This window comes from Phoca vitulina, unplaced genomic scaffold (assembly GCF_004348235.1).
Source record: "Phoca vitulina isolate PV1807 unplaced genomic scaffold, GSC_HSeal_1.0 scaffold23, whole genome shotgun sequence".
Classification (NCBI taxonomy): Eukaryota; Metazoa; Chordata; class Mammalia; order Carnivora; family Phocidae; genus Phoca; species Phoca vitulina.
In genome coordinates, this window is record NW_022589726.1 from 22,308,224 (window position 1) to 22,328,947 (window position 20,724).

General features: G+C 38.7%; 1 protein-coding gene across 1 annotated transcript in view; it reads right to left on the reverse strand.

Annotated features, from left to right (window-relative positions):
* Positions 1 to 18,466, reverse strand: part of LOC116642630 (testis-specific H1 histone) — a 38,329-nt gene extending 19,863 nt beyond the window's left edge. The window contains exon 1 of the mRNA XM_032421109.1: positions 18,094 to 18,466. Coding sequence (XP_032277000.1) covers positions 18,094 to 18,466 — 373 coding nt within the window. The remainder of the gene's footprint in view (positions 1 to 18,093) is intronic.
* Positions 18,467 to 20,724: the final 2,258 nt, after the last annotated feature.

Here is a 20,724-nt window from a genome sequence, read left to right on the forward strand (position 1 = left end):
CTAGGGTGTCCCCCATGGGGGTCTGTGAGGTACCAGTTTATTGTCCTCTACATTTGCCTAGTTATATTAGGTCATATAATTCATGCTAATTACCTTATTTATTCAATTCATGTTGAATTAATGTAATTCATAGTACAGTCTCAATAAAGACATTACACACTAAGGAGAAAAAAATCCTTGGGAGATGAAGAGATGCTAAATTTTCCTGTCACCTATTGCCCACCTAGTGGGTTTTAATGTCTGAGGGGCACTTATATGTGTGTGTATTAAAGAAGGGTAACACTCATAGTGACTTTTGTCTTAATTTTTAATAGTAAGGTTATAAACTTTAAATTCAACCTAGATTTTGTTGTAAAAGTTTATGTTTACTTGCTTCTTTTTAGATTTAGTGCTCATTTAGTTTATAAATTTGACAAATTTCCTTAAATATTGAGCATCATTTATTAACTTTATCTCCTACATTAAAGCCTGTTATACCCTGAAAGGATTCTGAACCACTATTTGTCCTGAAATTACACAACCTTTCTCTTTCATAATTATTATGTGTCTCATGGCTACCATTTTGTGGTCACTGTTGATATTTACTGCCTTCATAAGTAAATTATTCTCCTGACTACCATCCTTTAGGGTCCCTTTTTTCCCATGAAGGGCCCCTCCAATCAGAGTAGACGTTATCACTGGGTCACCTGTGATGGACCTTTAGCTGGTCAATGTAAATTCAGTAGAATAATTTGCCTTGACAAATAATGCAATATATGTTAAGAAAGAAAAAAAAAAGAAGAAGAAGAATGTAGCAGGAGGGGAAGAATGAAGGGGGGGGAATTGGAGGGGTAGACAAACCATGAGAGACTATGGACTCTGAAAAACAAACTGAGGGTTTTAGAGGGGAGGGGGGTGGGAGGATGGGTTAGCCTGGTGATGGGTATTGAGGAGGGCACGTTCTGCATGGAGCACTGGGTGTTATGCACAAACAATGAATCATGGAACACTGTATCTAAAACTAATGATGTAATGTATGGGGATTAACATAACAATAAAAAAATTTAAAAAAAAAGAATAATTTGCCTTGGAGAGTTTTGTGTTTACTCATCCTCAAATGAGTATGTATGTACTCAAATGAGGATATGAGTAACCACAGTACTTTTCCATGTATTAGGCAGTAACAGTATTCTTATCCACACTGACCAATTATTTTTTTCTTTTCTTCCTTCAAACCTTTTTCAGTTTGTTTGCTTGCTTGCTTGCTTTCTTGTTTTTATCAACATTGACTGAGTCCAGTACTTAAGTAGCTTAAATTGTAGTTGTAACTTCAACATTGGAGGGCATCAAGGCAGAGTTGCCATTATTCACAAAGCCTGGCTTGCACTGTTGTAGTGGTTAAGGTTTATGGACTTTAGAGTCAAACATACTTGGGTTTGAATCACAGCTCTGTAACTTATTTGCTTTGTGACCTTGGGCAAGTGATTTAACTTCTCTCAATTTCATCTATAAAATGTGGACATTATGAGGAATAAATAAGGCCTATATTTTTAGAGCACTTAGTGCTTTATAGACAATGTTGTTATAGCTTAAGAAAGAAAAATACAGTGCTCTTACCTTATCTCTTAATATCCTCTTTCTTATTTCCACATGTAGAAACCAGAAACCCTCCTCTACTTTGAAATGAATCTCAAAATACACCTCTTCATGAAGTTGTCCTCATTCCCTCAATATAACCTTTGCTTCTTAAAATCCAAGCATTTTGTACCTCATTAGTGTACTTATTTTCACCCTCAATAGATTATAAGCTCCTCTGCACAAATACTCCCTAGAAACTAACACATTACTTTGCATATAGTATAGGCTCAATAAATGGTTAGTGAAATTTACCAGCAGTTACTTATTATTAATGCTACTATCAGTGCTCTTCAGTCAAAGGCTGAGGGAACACCTACAGTTAAACAAGTTGGATCTTTTACTCACTGTAGCAACAGAGAACACACACCGTGGGGAGCTGTGGGGTGTCTCAGTAAGAGGATGTTAGAATTTATTTTGGGATTTGGGCTTTGGTTGGCTAATTTTGGGGAGGGTGTGAGGAAGTAGAGGTTCTAGATTTGGTGGTGCCAGAAATCAGGGCAACACTGTGATTGGGTATCTCAATAAATTTTATCTATAGGGAGGGCAGCTAGAGCAAAGGCAGAAATGTAATTGGTAAAGAAGTAGCATTCGTTCATTTAGTTGACAAGGAAATGTTTGGCATTTTGTGGGTTGTACAATGATCTTGTCTGAAGTGGATGTTCTTGTGAGATTATGTCCAATAAGAAGACATCATAGCTTAGGTGTAAGTGTCAAATCAGTTCCTGGGTATTAGGGATAGTTTTTTTTTTTTCTTTCTCACTACATTCCATTTGCAGAAACATCACATTTGTTGTTTCTCATTTAAGAATTATAAAAGGTAATTTTGCTTTGCTCTTGGTGTTGAACTATAAGATTCAGGCTATCACAAATGTTGGAGGATCTCTCTAATTGGTCTTGGACCTAAGAATAAGTTTTCCTTTTGAGTAGTGATTGGGACCTTTCTTCTCCCCTCAAAAGTTACTGCATTTTGAACAGTAGAAGAACTCCTTGATGTACATATGGAACTGTATTATTGTCCTTGATCAATTAACCATGCTCATACCTAAAGGTTTTGAAGTGACCTTGAAGTCATTCCATCTGGGATCATTTTCCTAACTCTGATGCTTTCTACTCTTGTGATTTTTAGGAAATTATTTAATTTCTATGTTCCTCAGATTTCATTATTTATAAAATATGTTTAATACTACCTATGAGACATTGTTGAAATGATTATATTACTCATGAAATCTACAAGAAAATAAGCCCAATGACTGCAAGGTGCTTCAGTATTTGCAAATCAATCAACATGATATACCACATTAATAAAAGAAAGGATAAGAACCATATGATCCTCTCAATAGATGCAGAAAAAGCATTCAACAAAGTATAACATCCATTCATGATAAAAACCCTCAACAAAGTAGGGATAAAGGGAACAAATTTCAACATCATAAAGGCCATATATGAAAAACCCACAGTTGATATCTTCCTTAATGGGGAAAAGCTGAGAGCTTTGCCTCTATGGTCAGGAAGAAGACTGGGATGTCCACTCTTACGACTCTTATTTAACATAGTACCAGAAGTCCTAGGACAGGAATCAGATTAACAAAAAGAAATAAAAGGTATCCAAATCAGCAAAGAAGTCAAACTTTCACTATTTGCAGATGACACGATGCTCTATGTATAAAATCCAAAAGGCCACCAAAAAACTGCTGGAACTGATACATGAACTCAGTAAAGTTACAGGATACAAAACCAACATACAGAAATCTGTTGCATTTCTTTATACCAATAATAAAGCTGCAGAAAGAGAAATTAAGGAATTAATCCCATTTACAATTGTACCACAAACCATAAGATACCTAGGAATAAACCTAACCAAAGAGGTAAAAGATCTATACTCTGAAAACTATTGAACACTTATGAAAGAAATTGAAGATGACACAAAGAAATGGTAAAACACTCCATGCTCATGAATTGGAAGAACAAATGTTAAGATGTTTGTGTTACCCAAAATTAATCTACACATTTAATGCAATCCCTATGAAAATACTACCAACATTTTTTACAGAGCTAGAACAAACAATCCTAAAATGTGTATGCAACCACAAAAGCCCCGAATAGCCAAAGCAACCGTGAAAAAAAACTCACAACTCCGGACTTCAAGTTATATTACAAAGCTGTAGTGATCAAGACAGTATGTTACGGACACAAAAATAGACACATAGATCAATGGAACAGAATAGAAAACCCAGAAATGAACCCACAATTATATGATCAACTAATCTTCAACAAAGCAGGAAATAATATCCAATGGAAAAAAGACAGTCTCTTCAACAAATGATGTTGGGAAAACTGGACCACTTTCTTACACCGGACACAAAAATAAATTCAAAATGGGTGAAAGACCTAAATGTGAGACCTGAAACCATAAAAATCCTAGAAAAGAACATAAGCAGTAACTTCTTTGACATCAGCCATAGCAACTTCTTCCTGGATATGTCTCCTGAGGCAAGGGAAACAAAAGCAAATATAAACTATTGGGACTTCATCAAGATAAAAACCTGCATGGTGAAGGAAACAACAAAAGTAATAGGCAACCTTTGGAATGGGAGAATATATTTTGCAAATGACATATCTCATAAAAGGTTAGTATCCAAAAGATATCAAGAACTTATCAAACTCAACACCCAAAAAAAACAAATAATCCAGTTAAAAAATGGTCAGAAGAGGGGTGCCTGGGTAGCTCAGTCGGTTAAGCATCTGACAGTTGATCTGAGCTCAGGTCTTGATCTCAGGGTCGTGAGTTCAAGCCCCATGTTGGGCTCCAGGCCCAGCGTGGTGCCTACTTAAAAAAAAATGTGTGTGTGTGTGTGTGTGTGTGTGTGTGTGTGTAAAATAGAAGTACTGGATGACCCAGCAATTGCACTTCTAGATATTTACACACAGGGTACAAAAATACTGATTCAGCAGGATACATGCACCCTAATGTTTATAGCAGCATTATCAACAATAGCCACTATGGAAAGAGCCCAAATGTGCATCAACTGATGAATAGATAAAGAAGATATGGTATATATATATAATGGAATATTACTCAGACATCAAAAAGAATGAAATCTTGACATTTGCAACAGTGTGGATGGGGCTAGAGTGTATTCTGCTAAGTAAAATAAGTCGGAGAAAAACATACCATATGATTTCACTCATATGTGGAATTTAAGAAGCAAAACAGATCAACATGGGGCAGGGGGGGAAGGCAAACCAGAAATACTCTTTTTTTTTTTTTAAGATTTTATTCATTTATTTGACAGAGAGAGACAGCGAGAGAGGGAACACAAGCAGGGGGAGTGGGAGAGGGAGAAGCAGGCTTCCCACGGAATAGGGAGTCCGACATGGGGCTCGATCCCAGGACTCTGGGATCATGACCTGAGCCAAAGGCAGACACTTAATGACTGAGCCACCCAGGTGCCCCCAGAAAACAGACTCTTAACTATAGAGAACAAACTGAGTGTTACTGGAGGGGAGGTGGGTTGGGGGATGGGTTAAATAAGTGATGGGTATTAAGGTGGGTACTTGTGATGAGCACTGGATGTTATATGTAAGTGATGAATTACTAAATTCTACACCTGAAACTAAAAAAAAAAGAAAAGAAAAGAAGCCCAATGAGACCAAGAATCTTGTCTGAGTTGTTAACTATCCTATTCTCAACTAGCACCATGCTGACAAGCACACACTAGGTGCTCAATAAATATTGGTTAAATGAATGAATATCAAGCACTTACGGCCTTTCAACATATTAAGCATGCAAAAAGTTTGGCTATTATATATATTATTATCATTAGTTTTTATTCTCCTAATGGTTAAAGTGAAGCCCAAATGAAATTGCCCAATGAAGCTGGGCCATTTTCTCACTCTCTAGAGCTATAATACCAATCTGGTTATAATACTGTTTGGATATAAGCATATTACAGTAGCTGTGCTTTACTTATATCTTCTAATTGGTTCTAAACTCTTGAGTATATTCATAAGCTTTCTATCATCAAGTTTACCTGTTAGCACAGTGTTATACAGTGAACTACTTCATGAACCCACTGACACCCTCATTCTTATCTCTCTGTACAAAACCACTTCAAAGTCTATGTGGCAATTTCACTGGGAGCCTGACCCTTACTACACCATAACCTTGAGATATACCTGAGTCCAGGTATATAGCTCATCTTCAGCACTTGGGCCTCCTTGAACTTACTTCTTAGTTACATTTTTCATTCTCTTCTTTATGGTGGAATTACTTGGATGCGGTCAGATAAGATCTGCAACTGTAGGATACACTTTTGTCAAAATTTTAAAAAGCTTGTTAGGCTTTGGTTTTTCTGCAGTGAGATGGAATAGGCCTAGAGTTTGGTCATTTTCTTCTGAAAGTTCTGTGTTAATTATTAAATAGTGGCTCATTGTGAGAGGAAATGATATATTTGGTTTTGAGCATTTTACATTTGAGCTAATAAAAGGAAATATTCCAGAACTAGGAAAATTAACCTTCAGTGAAAGTTGTCTATAGAAACAGTTTAAATATTTTATTAAATAGATTATATATCCTATGAATATATTATACATTCCTCCCTGACCTCATTCTTCAAACCTCACCCAAACCTTGACCCTCTGGCAAAGCCCAGAATTGGAATAAGACACAGGAATAAAATAAAAGGGCCTGCTGCTCGCATTGCTTGGTAGTTAAAAATAACAAAAGCTTTTTAAAGCAGTATTAACATGTCACCAAGGTCACTAAATCAGTTTAGAATGTTGGCAGCACTTGTACATAAGAGTAACCAGACTCTTCCTTGCAAGCCCTCATGTAATTTTAAAATGGGTCATAGAGTCTGGGTACTTTGGGAAAATCTTGTTTTCCCATATGAGCTCTTTTCTGTATAGGTACTACATTTTGACAATCATTTAGCCAAGCCGGTTAGTCTAGATTAGTGCCTGTTGACATAACTATTGTATAATATTCCAGAGTTTAATTATTCCCCTTTGACAGTTTTTACTATTACAAACATGCTACAGTAAGTCTCTCTTCACCTTCCTCTTTGTGTATATGTGCATATAATTCATTAGGAGAGATATTTGGAACTGGAATTCCTGGTAAGGATATATGTATATAATGTTTTGGTAGATATTGGCAAATTGCCCTCTAAAAATGCTAAACCAATTTAAATTAATGCCAGTGGCGTTTTACTGTTTTAATTTGCATTTTCCTGTTGGTGCAGTTAAACATCTTTTCATGTGTTTAATTATTCATTCATTTGTATTTCTTTTGTGAATTGTTGTTTCTATCCTTCCATAATGTTTTATATTGTTTTACTATTGTAGAAGCTCTTTATATATTCTACAAGAAAGAAAATGGTGTCAGATAAGAGCTAGCCTGTAACTAGAACCTAGGCCCAGAAGTTCCCTACTTAACAGAAACAATTTCAGAGAACACCAACATCAAACAGGGTTATTCTGTGACTCTGTTGGAGCAAGACAAAAATACAACCACTTTGTAATCACGTCTGAGCACAGATAAGGGCAAGAACACTGTGAAAATTACAAAAAAAAAAAAAAAAAAAAAAGACCAAACATCTCCTTCTCGCAGCAAACATGAGGGCCTGCTACTGCTTTATCAAATACAGCTTTAGCTCCATTCAAGTGCTATCACCATAGATAATAATTAAGTTATCCAATCATGGAATTGCCCCACTTTCTGACAGACTGTCCCCAAACGTAACACAAGCCCAAATCACAAGACAGTTCCTTCTTAACCCCCTCTTATGAGATGTCCAATAGGTTCCCCATGGTGCACAGTCTTTCCTGTTGCAACATGTAAAAACCCAAATCTGCTTGCTTACAAGTATGTTTCCTGGCACTTTTGGCTGGTGGGCACAGACCTCTAGATATTGGTTGCTCTCATGCATGATACAGATATTTTCCCCTTGTCGTTCTCTTATCTCTTAACCTTGTTTATGGTATCTTCTGTTATTGATAAGTTGCTAATTTTATGTTGTCAGTTGTATCAGTCTCCTTTATGGCTTCTTAGCTTTGTGACTTGTTTCCCTGCCTTAGGTCATAAAAATAGTATCCTATATTTTCTTTTTAAACTGTTATTTTTTAAGCCTTGTTCTTTATCTGGACTTTAAATTTGTGTGTAGATAATGAGGGTTGAAGTTTTGCAAATCTAGGACACTTTATCACTTTCTCTGGGTGGCTTTCCTTGACTCTTTAGCTCTCCATTTCAACAGTCTGGGTTAGGAGTCTTTGTGTTTTTTTTCCCGCATAGCACACATCACAACAATCATCACTTCTGTCTTAGAAAAATGTGCTTGATAGCAAGAGCAGCGTTTAATTTGTTTTACCTCCATGTCTAGTATGTTGCCTACACAGTAGGAGTTTAATAAATATTTGTCGACTGACCAACTATCCTCCTTACTTCACCTCCTGGAGAGCAAAGGCCAGATCTTATTTGGTGGGCCTTTCCCGGTGCATTTGAGATTCAAGAATGAAAGAAACCAGAAATTTTAGTCCCTGGGCTGTTGCCGTGGCAACGGGGCGGGTTTTTCAGGTCTGCAACATCAGTTGTGCTTTACCGATTGGCTAAGAAACTGACTGCTTGCCTCACACCTGTTCACAATTTTCTCCCTGCCTACTACACTTAAAACTAAATTATGCAAGCTGCGCGAATAATTTATGTGCAGTTTCGCCGAAGTCCCTTTCCTGGGGCTCTGGTTTCTTCTTGCCGTAAGGCTGAGGAGACATACGCAGCGGACTCCTGTCCTCCAGGGACCACAGGCATCGGACTGAGGAACCATGCTGTTCCCAAACGTAACACAAGCCCAAATCACAAGACAGTTCCTTCTTGCTACCGCAAGAGATGTTGGAGAAAGATTGGGTGCCAGGAGTTGGGTAAAAGCCCAAAGTACCTATCTTTTGAGTACTTTCCCATATTCTGAAGGCTGGGTGGGTCTAACCTGTCCTATACTCCAATCACGGGGATCTTGTACTAACGATCAGAGCATGAGTGCCCCCTAGGAAGAAAATTCCGAGACCGGAAGCGGAGCAGTGTCTTGTGGGGAATGTAGTCTCAGGGCCTCCTCTGTCCCGATTCTGGGATGGGACTAAGAGGCCATTGCCCCAAGATGCTGTATGAGTGATTTGGCTCAGAAGGAAGAGGCTGTTGTGCTCCCTATTAATGAGACGTAGAAGAATGAGAAATGGGTGAGAGGATAGCTGTAGACAATCTGGGGTAGAATTTAGCAGCTTCTTAAATTTCACCCTCCTGAAGAACAGACCCTACACTCCTTCAGTCTCTTTGAAACTGCCAAGGGTCCCAGAATCTGACTAGGACTTTTGATCACCTAAGCATTGGAGTGAGGGAGTGGGGTTGTGTTTGGTTTTTGTTCTTTTCTCCCTGAGAGTGCCAATGGGGAAGCTTGAGGAAGATGCTTAGCACAGTGCTTCCTGCAAAGAAGCCAGTAGGTATATGGCCTTTGTTGAATCTAACATGGTAAAGGGCTCTGAGAGGGTAAAAGTGATTACCCATTATGGGGACTTGGGAGAAAGAAATATATGGTTTGGGTCAGAGGATCTATGGGTCTGTCCTTGCCCATTGCTTGACACCCCATAAGTATATCTTGAAAATTCCCTCATTTCACGGAAGAAAAAACTGCGAGATAAAGGGCCCTGATCAAGGTCCCACCACTGCATGGCAACAGCACTGAAACTAGTACGCAGGGCTCGTTCCCCAGTGACTTACATATAGGCAAGCCAGTGAAGTGTGGTGAGAAGCTTTTCACACTTCTCAGGGAGGCAGTGGCAGGGAACGGCATTGTCAGAGTTCTGGCCTTTCTGCCTAGACAAATGGATGTCTTCTGCTCCAGGGACTCTCCTGTGTAGTTCGGCTATACAAAACAAGTTTACCCTTCCTGTGAGCTTTGGGAAGTGAGGAATAACAGTTTGAATCTCCAGTGATAAGGAGCCTGGGACCCATGAAATTGGTAAAGTAGACATACTCAATTGTATCCTATGCTCCAGTCTAAGCTTTATTATCCCTTTCATTTCATGTTTCCTCTTCCTCATGATTTTTATTATCAGTTCTAACCTAACCTATGAAATTTTGGAGTTAGAGGATTTTATTCTTTTCTTCTTAGAAACCTTTAGAAATGGAATTCCCAATTGAATGATGACCAGCAGCACGGGACTTGGAAAGATCAGAGGCCTTGGCTTTAGAAAAGCCTAGATTCAAGTCCCAGCTGTATGATTAAATCTGATATAAGCAAGTTATTTCTCTGAGTTTTCTTATTTATTAAATGGGGGTACTAATACTTCATGGGGCTGTGGTAGAACACAAATGAGATTTATACCAAAGTAAAAGACTTAACACATGGTAAAGGGTACACTGGTTTCAAGGGTTTTGAGCTTCAGTTCCCAAATGTCCCTGAGTTGTAGTTGAAGAACCAGAAAAGTAAGAAACACAAAAAGAAGTATTTAGAGGAAGTTATGGGGGAGATCTTTTTCACTGAGGGAATGGTTAGCAGGGGGTATATAACCAAAATTTGGAATGCCAGCATGTAGGGCTCCTGTATGCCAGGATGCACTTCTGAAAGTCTGTGTCTCTTTTCTTAAATGCTGCCTTCCCCCTGGCCTGCAGTTGTCCTCTGAGCTAGATAATGGCCAGGTATTAGAGATAGGAGAGTACCCTGTGTTGAAACTCAGGAACATCCTCCCTGGATCAGGAGTTCAACCTAAGTGGGAACTCTTTTGGCCCAAAGATTTCTTGCCATAGCTTCTTTGAATTAGCTCTGACTCAATTCTGGCAGCTATGCCTTAAGGGGTTGAGGTCAGAACCACACCAATGAACAGATCCTGGAGTGACAGGAGCAAATTCTTAAATGTTCTGCCTAAGGATATCTCGTTCCATGTTCAGTAGCAGAATCCAAAAAGTGATGAGGAATGTGTAACCATGACAGAAAAGAAAACTTGTAGAAAGAGTCCTGGAGCTCACATAGTAGGTGAGATGGGGCACTTAGGTGATCAGAGAGGGAGGGAAGCTAGAAGGGCAAAGTTGGAGAGAAGGAATAGGGCTCATTGCCTCTTTGTTTCCCATAAAGACACATACAAATTCAGTATGTGGAACAGTAGAAAATGTTCTTGAGGATTTTCTGCCAGAAAGGAAAACAATGAGCAGCAGTGAGGAAGGAGGTTCTGTATCCTTGGGCCAATATCCTTCCTTTGTGTTATAAAGATTTATATTTCTCTTGGGCTTCTAATCTTTTCAGAGAAGAGGTTTGTGATGCTTTCCTAAGGCCCTATACCTCTAATATTAATTTGTCTTTTTGCTTGAAGTTATAAACTGTAACAGCACTGCAGAGGCCGGATGAGAATGAGTGAAAATAAAGGTATAATACAGGGCAACAAAGTTGAGTAGAGATCATAAGGTCCTTCTGCTAACTCTCAGTACCCTATATTTCAGTAGATCCTAGCTTTATCTTTAGGTCAGAATCTTTTGGAAATTTATTTGATGTCCCAAATAACCCCTGAAAATAGGACTCTATTTTCTCTTTCCCATTCTCTTATTCCTCAAGTCTAGGCACAATTCAAGGCAGTTTTCCAAGAAGTCTTGACTCTGAAGTGCTACAGCATTCAAGTCTCGATCCAGAAATGGGACCAGGGAGTTCTTTTGGTGGAGTCGACATCACTGACTTTCCCAGTACAGAAAACTAAACCGTAACTTGAAGAACTTCCCTAGGAGAAGGGGTCACAGTATCTGTATCCCAGATTAGAGGAACAGGGAAGGCCCAGGTAAGTGAGTGGAAATGTCTCAGTTGTTTAAACCCAATATAGACAGAAAACAACTTATGACCTCTATCCTTCTCCCCCATCCCAAAGTTCTTAGTCTCAGTTTCTGAGATGCAAATTCAGTTTTGGGCCACCCTACAGCCAAGGAACAGAAGGTCTTGAAGGCAAACTACCTTTCTAGAATCAGTTTTATAGAGAATAGATCTAGATTTCAAGTCAGTGATGAAAAAAAACAAAAAATACAGTTCGGTTTTCATTTTCCTAGTGTTGCTAGTATAGTACTACCTTTGGGGAGATAGGCCCTCTTGTAATGAAGAAAATCAGAATATTGCTCATTTCTAATTACTTTCTTCTTTTCTAGATCATTCACCTTCCTAGTTTCCTTCTCTTCCTGATGACAGTAATGCTAAAGACTGGAAGATGGTATCTCCAATTTTCTTACAGTCAGGTCCCAAGTCAGTTTTTCTTTGTTTCTTATTGAGAGGATGACAGGCCACAAGTTGATTCAGAAATCATAGTGCTGGGAAGTGGGGGCTGCCAGGAAATCCCAGCTCTGATGAAATCTGACAAAAGGCTTTGATGGTGAAACTAGGAGAGATGATTTTCTGCTAGTTTGGAGAGTGCCTTTGCTTATATGTGCCTGTATTTCCAGAATATGATTTCAGAAAGGTGCTAACAGAGGAGAGATGGTCCTACATGTACCATCCTGTCTTACTAAGTTTCTAAGTCCTGAGTTGGCAAACATTTTCTCTAAAGGACCAGATGGCAGATATTCTTTCCTTCGCTGGCCATAGTCACTGTCACAACTACTCAGCCGTGCTACTGTAGCACAAAAGCAGCCACAGACAAAATGTAAGCAAATGAGCATGGACGCCGAGAGAGGAATTTCATATAATTTTATGTGTCACAAAATAGTATTCTCCTTCTGATTTTTCCACCATTCAAAATTGTAAAAGCCATTTTTATTCACAGCTCATAGAAAAACAGGTGGCAGGCCAATTTTGCCTGACTCTGTAGTTTCCCTATCCCTATTCTATGTTCATGAGATTTCACTGTGCATTTGGGAAATACGGAGGGTGGTGTAAAGTGTGGGCATTTACAAGGGGAGATCAAGCTGGATATTCAGAGTGAATATCCAATTTAAATATAAATCAGGCCAAATCAGGCATTATGGCCATTCTTGGAACCCAGGGATTTTAAATAATACTTTGGATTTTGATTGATGTAATGCATGTAGTAAGAATAAAAAGTCAAATAGTATTGAAAGACTTATTATAAATATAATAGCTTTCTACCCCACTCCTCCTTACTTCCTCAAGTCTTCCTCCCCAGAGGCAAAAACTTTGGACTACTTTTCTAGCTGTGTCTTCTGGCTTTCATGTATCTCTGTTTACCTGTCTACAAATTTCCAAATATCTTTTTCATTGATTTATTTTTGACATTGTCCTTTGACTTCCTATTATGGTCGATAGGAATGGTAGAGAAGATTTAGCTCTGCTGTGCTTCCATCCTCTCTGCTTTTCTTTCCCCATCTTCCCAGTAGAGTTATAATACGTTTTTGGTTAAATCAGTGTTCAATATTTACATTATTATTGTCTGTCCAGATATTCTATTAGACTATTGTAAAATACTGTGATTACACTCTTCTTCCCTAAAGTTAGTAATTGCTTTATCTTTTCACAGTTTTTACATAATTTTTCTTTTACCAATTGCTATTTCTTCTCGCATCTTCCAATAACTTCTCATTTTAGATTCCCACAGGGGCAATTTCATCAGCTAATCTATCAGTTCCAGTGAGAGAGAGACAGAGACAGAGACAGAGACAGAGTGAGTGAGATAGAGAGAGAGACTCTTGCTAGAGATTCATTCTACTCTGATTGTCCTTTGATCCTGCTATGTAGCTGTGATTCTGAGACTTCCCTTTACTGCTATCCTAGGAATTCCCCTTGGTTTTCTCCTGATTTGAATTACATATTTCTTGGATCTCATGCCTTCCTTTTTTTCTGATGGAATACACTTACTAGTAGCTTTGTCAAGATTTTAAAAATGGCATAATGACAGAGGGAATGGGGATAGCAGCCCTTAATATGTATGACTTTTGGATCACACTGCTCCAATCTGGTACATAATTCTCTTTTTAGGATATCCCTTCATCATTGGGATTCTTTCATTTCTCTCTCTTGTGGGATCTCCTGTGTTCTGCACCCCATATCTTCCTCCTTTCTTAATCTATTCCCTTTTTTTGGAGTAAAGTATCCTGTAGTATCGTCTGAGAAAAAGTGCATGGGAGATAAAAGTAAGAACTTGCATGTTAGAAATGTCTTTTTTCTACCCTCGCACTTGATTGGGAGTTTCACTGGGTTTAGTGTTCTCGGCTGGAACTATTCTTTTTCTCTGGTATTTACCCATTGTTTTCTAGATTTTGGAATTGCTTTGGAGAAGTATCCCTATTTCTGATTCTTCTTATTTTACTTATTACTTCTATCTATCTTTCTATTTTTCTATATTTCTACCTAACTGGAAGCTTATAGAATCTTCTCTTTGTAATGATAGCGTAGTATCATTTCACAGTGATGTGCTGTGGTGTATTTCCATTTTCTGTGTCACACTGAGCATTTTGTGGACCCTTCAACCTGGAAATTCATGAAGTTCTAAGAAATTGTTTGGTTCTAAGAAAAATTTCTTAAGTGATCATGATGATGGTTTCCTCCCATATGACAGTCTCTGGCTCTTTGCCTTACTTCCTGAGAGATACTCTTAGCTATTTTCCAACTCTTATATTCTGTTTCTGTATCATATTTAATTCTAAGAGCCCTTAATTTGTTTGTTTTCTACATATTCCTTTTCATAGCATCGTGTACTTGCTTCATGGATGCATTTCATCTCTCTAAGTATCTTTGAATTGTGACTTTTGATTTTCTTTTCTATTGATACTCTGTTTCCTCCAAGTTGCCTCCCCCCTTCTTTTACTATTTATTATTATTATTATTATTATTATTATTATTATTATTATTATGTTCAGCTAGCCAACATGTAGTACATCATTAGTTTTTGATGTAGTGTTCAACGATTCATTAGTTCCATAAAACACCCAGTGCTCATCACAACACGTGCCTTAATTTGGCCTTTATCTTTCATATTGGAAGCTTCTCGTTTGCCTGGTAATACTTGGTTGTCTGTTCATATGTAAAGTAGAAGACTAAAATATAGATTGAAATTCCAAAGTGCTTTGGTGGGGACTTGTCAATGATGAGCTTTCTTTATTGGTTAAACTGGTTGAGTCTTTGGTTAGGAAGCCCTGCTATCAATGTGTTTAGGTCTTTTTCCTCTTGGGTGGCTCTGATTCATCAGAAAAGACTCTTCTGGTCTACTTGGAGGCTAAAAATCTAGCTGCCAGCATTCTGGGAGTTAAATGGGAGAAGAGATCTGAGAATCTTAGCATTTAGGAAGCATATGTTTCTTTAATCCCCCTATTTTTTGGCATAATATTAATGCCTTCAAGTAGACCTATTGTAGCTGAGATGAAATCACTATGTTTACTGTCTCCAAAGAATAAATTTCCAATTTTCTGCTAGGGTCGGTAAGAGATGGTCTCACAGCTATTGCAATGGGGGAAAGGATGAAGGATTAAAAAGTTTTTGAAATAACTTCCAACCAGTTCTTCCCGTTTTGGCCTCCACCGCACACCTTTCGTTCTCAATTCCAGAGGATTTCACACATCATATTTGTTCTTAGTCCCATCCTCCCACCTAGCTGCTGCCTAAAATTTGTCTTTCTTAGCTCTGCAAAATCAGATACCATGCATCTCTCTGCCTTCCATTTCTAAATATATTGTGCTGGGGCCGGTGGGTGGCATAGTCGGTTAAGCGCCTGACTCTTGATTTCAGCTCAGGTCCTGATCTCCGGGTCATCAGATGGAGCTCCACTGCGCTCCGCATGGAGTCTGTTTAAGAGTCTCTCTTTCCCTCTCCCTCTGCCTCTCCCTCTGCTCGCTTGCTCGCTCTAAATAAATAAATAAATAAATAAAATCTTCATTAAAAAAATAAAATAAAATATATTGTGCTGATGTTTTATCTTTTGGTTACTCTGTAGGTTTGTGTCTTTCAAAAAAAAATCCCTTTGCTAAATTAGATGTTTGTATTCCAAGTACAATATTCTGGCTCCCATGAACTTTGACCTCTCCTATTAGCCCTCAATTAATTCACTAACAATATGTAGGATGCCAGTGCAACAAAAGCAAATGGCCAGTTTACCAAATTGTCATGAAATCATCATTTTGACAAATTTACCTCTTTATTTTAACTATTTACTATTACTTAAAGCTTTTAAAAAAATCATGTGTTGCCTAATAGCATTTTAAATAATGTTCCATTTTCTTCACACCATCTCTTTGCTACCACAGCTAGATGCTGAGGAGCAAATAGAGGAGGAGATGAAAGATTATAAAAAATAAAAAAATAGCATTCTAGAATATGAAGAATTTTTATGGTTTATTTAAGAATGTATTCTTCATGAATATATTTTAGTAATTAAGTAGATTCTATTTGTAAAAGCTCTTATTAATGGAGTATTAATATTTAACTGTCAGTTAAATCCTTCCTTAGCAAGAAATCCTTGTTTTTTAATGTATTTTTTTATTCTTGTTTATGTTTTTCCCAGAAGGTGATTTCATAATTGATATATGATATAATAAGCTATTTTGAAAGCAAAAAGAAATGTTCAACCAAAAAAGAAATAACTCTGCCACCTGTTGCAGTTCTTCTTCATTTACCTTACTCTGTGATGAAGTTATGAATCCTACTCTAGAGAATTCTGTTCTCTGCACATGTAAAATGAAATTCAAACTCCTTCCCTGATCTATATACCCTACATGATCTGTCACTTCTCTGTCCTTTGCACTCTGTTCCAGTCACTCTAGTCTTTCTGTTCCATGAACTCACCAATCTTATTCCCACCTTAGCACTCTGACACTTTTTGTCCTCTCTGCCTGGAATCCTCTATTCCAAAATCTTGATATTTACTCCTTCACATCATTCTTGTCTCAGGTCATTCCCTGACCACCCAATCTAAGGGAGTATAGCATTTATTATTATCTGAATAATGTCCTCTTTGTTTACCTATTGATTTGTTAATTGACTTCCCCTTCCTCCAGAATCTATAATCCATAAGAGTGGGAACTCATCCGTCTTTTCATTGCTGCAACTCCTGCATCTAAAAGAACGTGTGGAGCGTAGTTAATGCTTATTCTTTCCTATTTTCCTTAAACAAACTTCTTACCTTCCTTTTGACTTCCACATCTTTTGCTTGTTGCCTGCTCTTGTTGCTAGTTTTAAAAAAACTATACCCCTTTTCATCACTTACATAATAACTGCTTGGGGGTATAGAGAGATTTGGTTCCTATGTGAAATAGCACAGGAGTCAGGAAATAGACAACCACATTCCTCAAGTATTAAATCTCAAGTTTACTTATATTTGTTTATTTTTATATTTATATAACTATTTGTCTTTCTACTATTTGAGAATAACATTGAGCTAAGGAAAGAGAAAGTAAGGAATTTTAAAATAGGATACTACCGGGCGCCTGGGTGGCTCAGTTGGTTAAGCGACTGCCTTCGGCTCAGGTCATGATCCTGGAGACCCAGGATCGAGTCCCGCATCGGGCTCCCTGCTCAGCAGGGAGTCTGTTTCTCCCTCTGACCCTCCCCCCTCTCATGTGCTCTCTCTCTCTCTCATTCTCTCTCTCAAATAAATAAATAAAATCTTAAAAAAATAATAAATAAATAAATAAATAAAATAGGATACTACCAAGATAGTGGGTACATTTCACGTGAGGGAATCAGTGATAAATCTTTTGGATAGTACTAGACTTCAGCCTTATCTTGTTTTTTTTTTTAAGATTTTGTTTATTTGAGAGAGACAGAGAGAGAGCCCACACAGTGAGGGGGAAGGGCAGGAGGAGAGGAGGCTCCCCGCAGAGCAGGGATCCTGATGTGGGGCTCAATCCCAGGACCCTGGGATCATGACCTGAGCTGAAGGCAGACGCTTAACCGACTGAGCCACCCAGGTGCCCCCAGCCTTATCTAATATTGATCTTTCTTCTGAAATTTCACTGGGCCTGTACATCACTGACCTTATCCTAGACCCAGAAGTAAGGAGAATTGACAGAATGAGAGTCATTAATTAGTTGAGTCAGTCTCTAGAAACTCCTAGCATAGGACTTTCTGGTAAATTCTGAGTTAGCAAGTGTTGCTTAGGCTCAAGGCTTAAGTGGGGGCTCTCGCTTTCCCCTGATCCCCAACTCTAAGTTTTGGACCACATACTCCCAGGTATGCCTGCAAAGAGAAAAAGATACCATCCTTTCCAACGAGGAGTCTTGGGTCCACTTAGGGAATTAGCTCTGTGTTGAAGAGTAAGATTAATAAGGGTGGCTGGCATACTCCCTAGGGACTACGGTCTGAGGCAAGAAGGCAAGAGGGTGCATGATGTCTTTAAAGCTTGTATAATTTCCATGGTTTCTAAGGTTTCATGTATAAACATGAAAACATGGGCTTTTTTTCCACTGGTGATGAATACACAGTCCATTTGACTATCATGATGAAGACATTGCTAAGAAAATCCTTACTTTATAAAACAATTATTTCAATCCAAGGAAAAAAGAAAATTTCAAACTTCCAATAACAACATCAATGTAATGGATGAGTGTGATATATTGTGGAAGGAAAAGGTGATCAAGATCCATGTGAACTAAATTATGACATAGTTCTGCAGAGTTGTTATATCTCTGAGGTAAGACAGTGAAGGGGTATTGCTGGCCTTGTCGGCTGAAATCAAACCGCTTCTGGGGATCTTTACTAGAAGGTATCAAGAAAAAAGCATTTGTTAGATCAGTAGCTGTATACCAGGTCCCAAGGGATGTGTCAGTTTGGTCAAGCAGTGGAACCACCACCTGGTTAAGTTTAGGATAATCTCTGGATCCATCACAGAGGCCAGAGTTGAATGGGGATGTGGTGGGAATCACTACCCCTTTATCTTTCACGTTCATGATGGTGGCACTAATCTTTGCATTCCTTCCAGGAGTGTGGTACTGCCTTTGATTTACTATTTTCCTAGATAGAGGCAGTTCTGTCTGGCATTTCCCAGCATAAAACCCTCACTCCACAGGTCAGGGAACCAATGTGAGGATTCTGCCTGCTGCTGAGTATACATTCTAGAAATGGAAAAATAACCACAGGGTAGGTTTGTTGGCCGACTTTGCCCTCTGTGAGGTGAATCGGAGCTAAAACTCCATTGATCACCTAACCTCGATAAGCCCCTATTCTGACTGGGGGACCACAGTGACATTTTGAGCCACCTGGAATTTGTGTCAGTTCAGAGTCCGTTCAGAGTCAGTGTCCAGTAGTCCCTGAAAGTCTAATTATTTCCTTTTCCCCAGTGCACAGTAACTCTGGTAAAAGGCCACAGTTACCTTTGGGGAAGGCTGGGATAAGGATTAATAGTATAGTATATATATCTTAAGAGATTTATGAAGAATTGGCTCATAGGTTTATGGAGGCTGAGAAGTCCCACAGTCTGCCATCTGCAAACTAGAGACACAGGAAAGCTGGTGTGTAGTTGCAGTCTGAGTCCAAAGGCCTGAGAACTGGACCACCAACAATATAAGCTGCAGTCCAAGGACGGGAGAAAACTGTTGCCACAGTTCAGACAGAGAGTGAATTCTCCTTTCCTCTGCCTTTTAAATCTTTTATAGGCCCTCACCAGATTGACTAATGCCCACCCACATTGGGAAGAGTAGTCTGCTTTACTCTGTCTACCTGTTCCACTGCTAATCCCTTCTAGAAACACTCTCACAGACACACCTAGAAATAATGTTTAACCAAACATCTAGGCATCCTGTGACCCAGGCAAACTGACATGTAAAATCAACCATTGTACTTCCATTGCCCCTTGTCCCACTGGCTCAGGTTACTCCAGCAAGCCTCACGTCCAGATATTTCAAGGCAAATTGTAGGCACACATCTTTAGAAACATATAAACATGACAGGCGCCCCATAAAAGTTATGATGGTAGCATCATCAATTCCACCATTCTGTGAGCATGCAACCAGGGATTTATCTACTTGCCTCCTCTTTCTAAATACACTCCCTAAAACCTACTGGGGATTTTCTCGGGACTTCCCTCCTTACTTTTCTTGGTGTGGTAGTGGAGGAAGCTGCCCTGTCTTCTGTGAGAAAGGAGAAAAAAGCCATAAGTCTTTTCTGAGCTATCACAACTCTAAGAATTTCTTCCTCTCCCCTCCCTAGTCTTTTGATTTTATGAATTGGGAAATGTGGAGTACATAGTTGAGCATGGCAGAACTGGTTTGTCTGAATCTTATTAAACCTGGAGGGAGTATCTGACTCCCAAGTGTGGCTGGCGTCTTGGTGGTTTCTCTTCCATGAGGATTTCAATACCTCTCTGCCTCACTACAGGCCTGAGACACCGATTCTGGAGCAACAAAGATAGTTCCACTCAACATGAGTTACATTTACCGTGATTTTTTTCCCCCTGAAATAATAAATAAGTGGAAACAGTGGTTGCCTCTGGCAAAGGAAACTTGGAAGCTGGAGACATAATTATGTGTCTATATTACCTATTTAAAAATAAAGTAATCTTAAAAAGGGAAAATGGGGGACTTGCTTATGAATTTGCTGTGCCTAAATAGTTTCTGGACAAGGGTAGGCCTAACAGCCTGATGGAAGTGGATTGAGGTATGCATTTTCCTTGGGCAGGACATCACTCAGGTGAAGAAGTTAAGCTTGGAGTAGTGGATCTAAGGAAGGCATCATTTAGCTGGAGAGGCAAATATTTTGGACATTTCTGGGGACAGGGTAAAGCTAGAGAGAATTTCTGGAATGAGGTAGAAGAGACTTTCTGAATGTATTAGTATTCAAAATGACATAATGAATCTGTGTATTGGCATGTCTATATAGTTATTCATTCAACACCTTGTCAGAGAATATAGTTCTACAGGACAGGGAATTTTGGTTCTTGTTCACTGATGTATCCCTGGTTCTTAGAACATTGCCTGGCAAATGATAGTCATTCTGTGTATATTTGTGGAATGAATAAATGAATGGGGATGACACAGATAACACCAATATCCAAAATCATGATGTCATCCGTGAATGTTAATTCTGGATAATGCCATGTACTTCCTGTTAGTGGAACAGCTCCCTTCAGTCATTTTACATCCCTGCCTTCCAATAAGGTAGGGGAAGGTCTGGAGGAAGAAAAGGGGAAAGAAGCTGCTTAGGGTGAGAG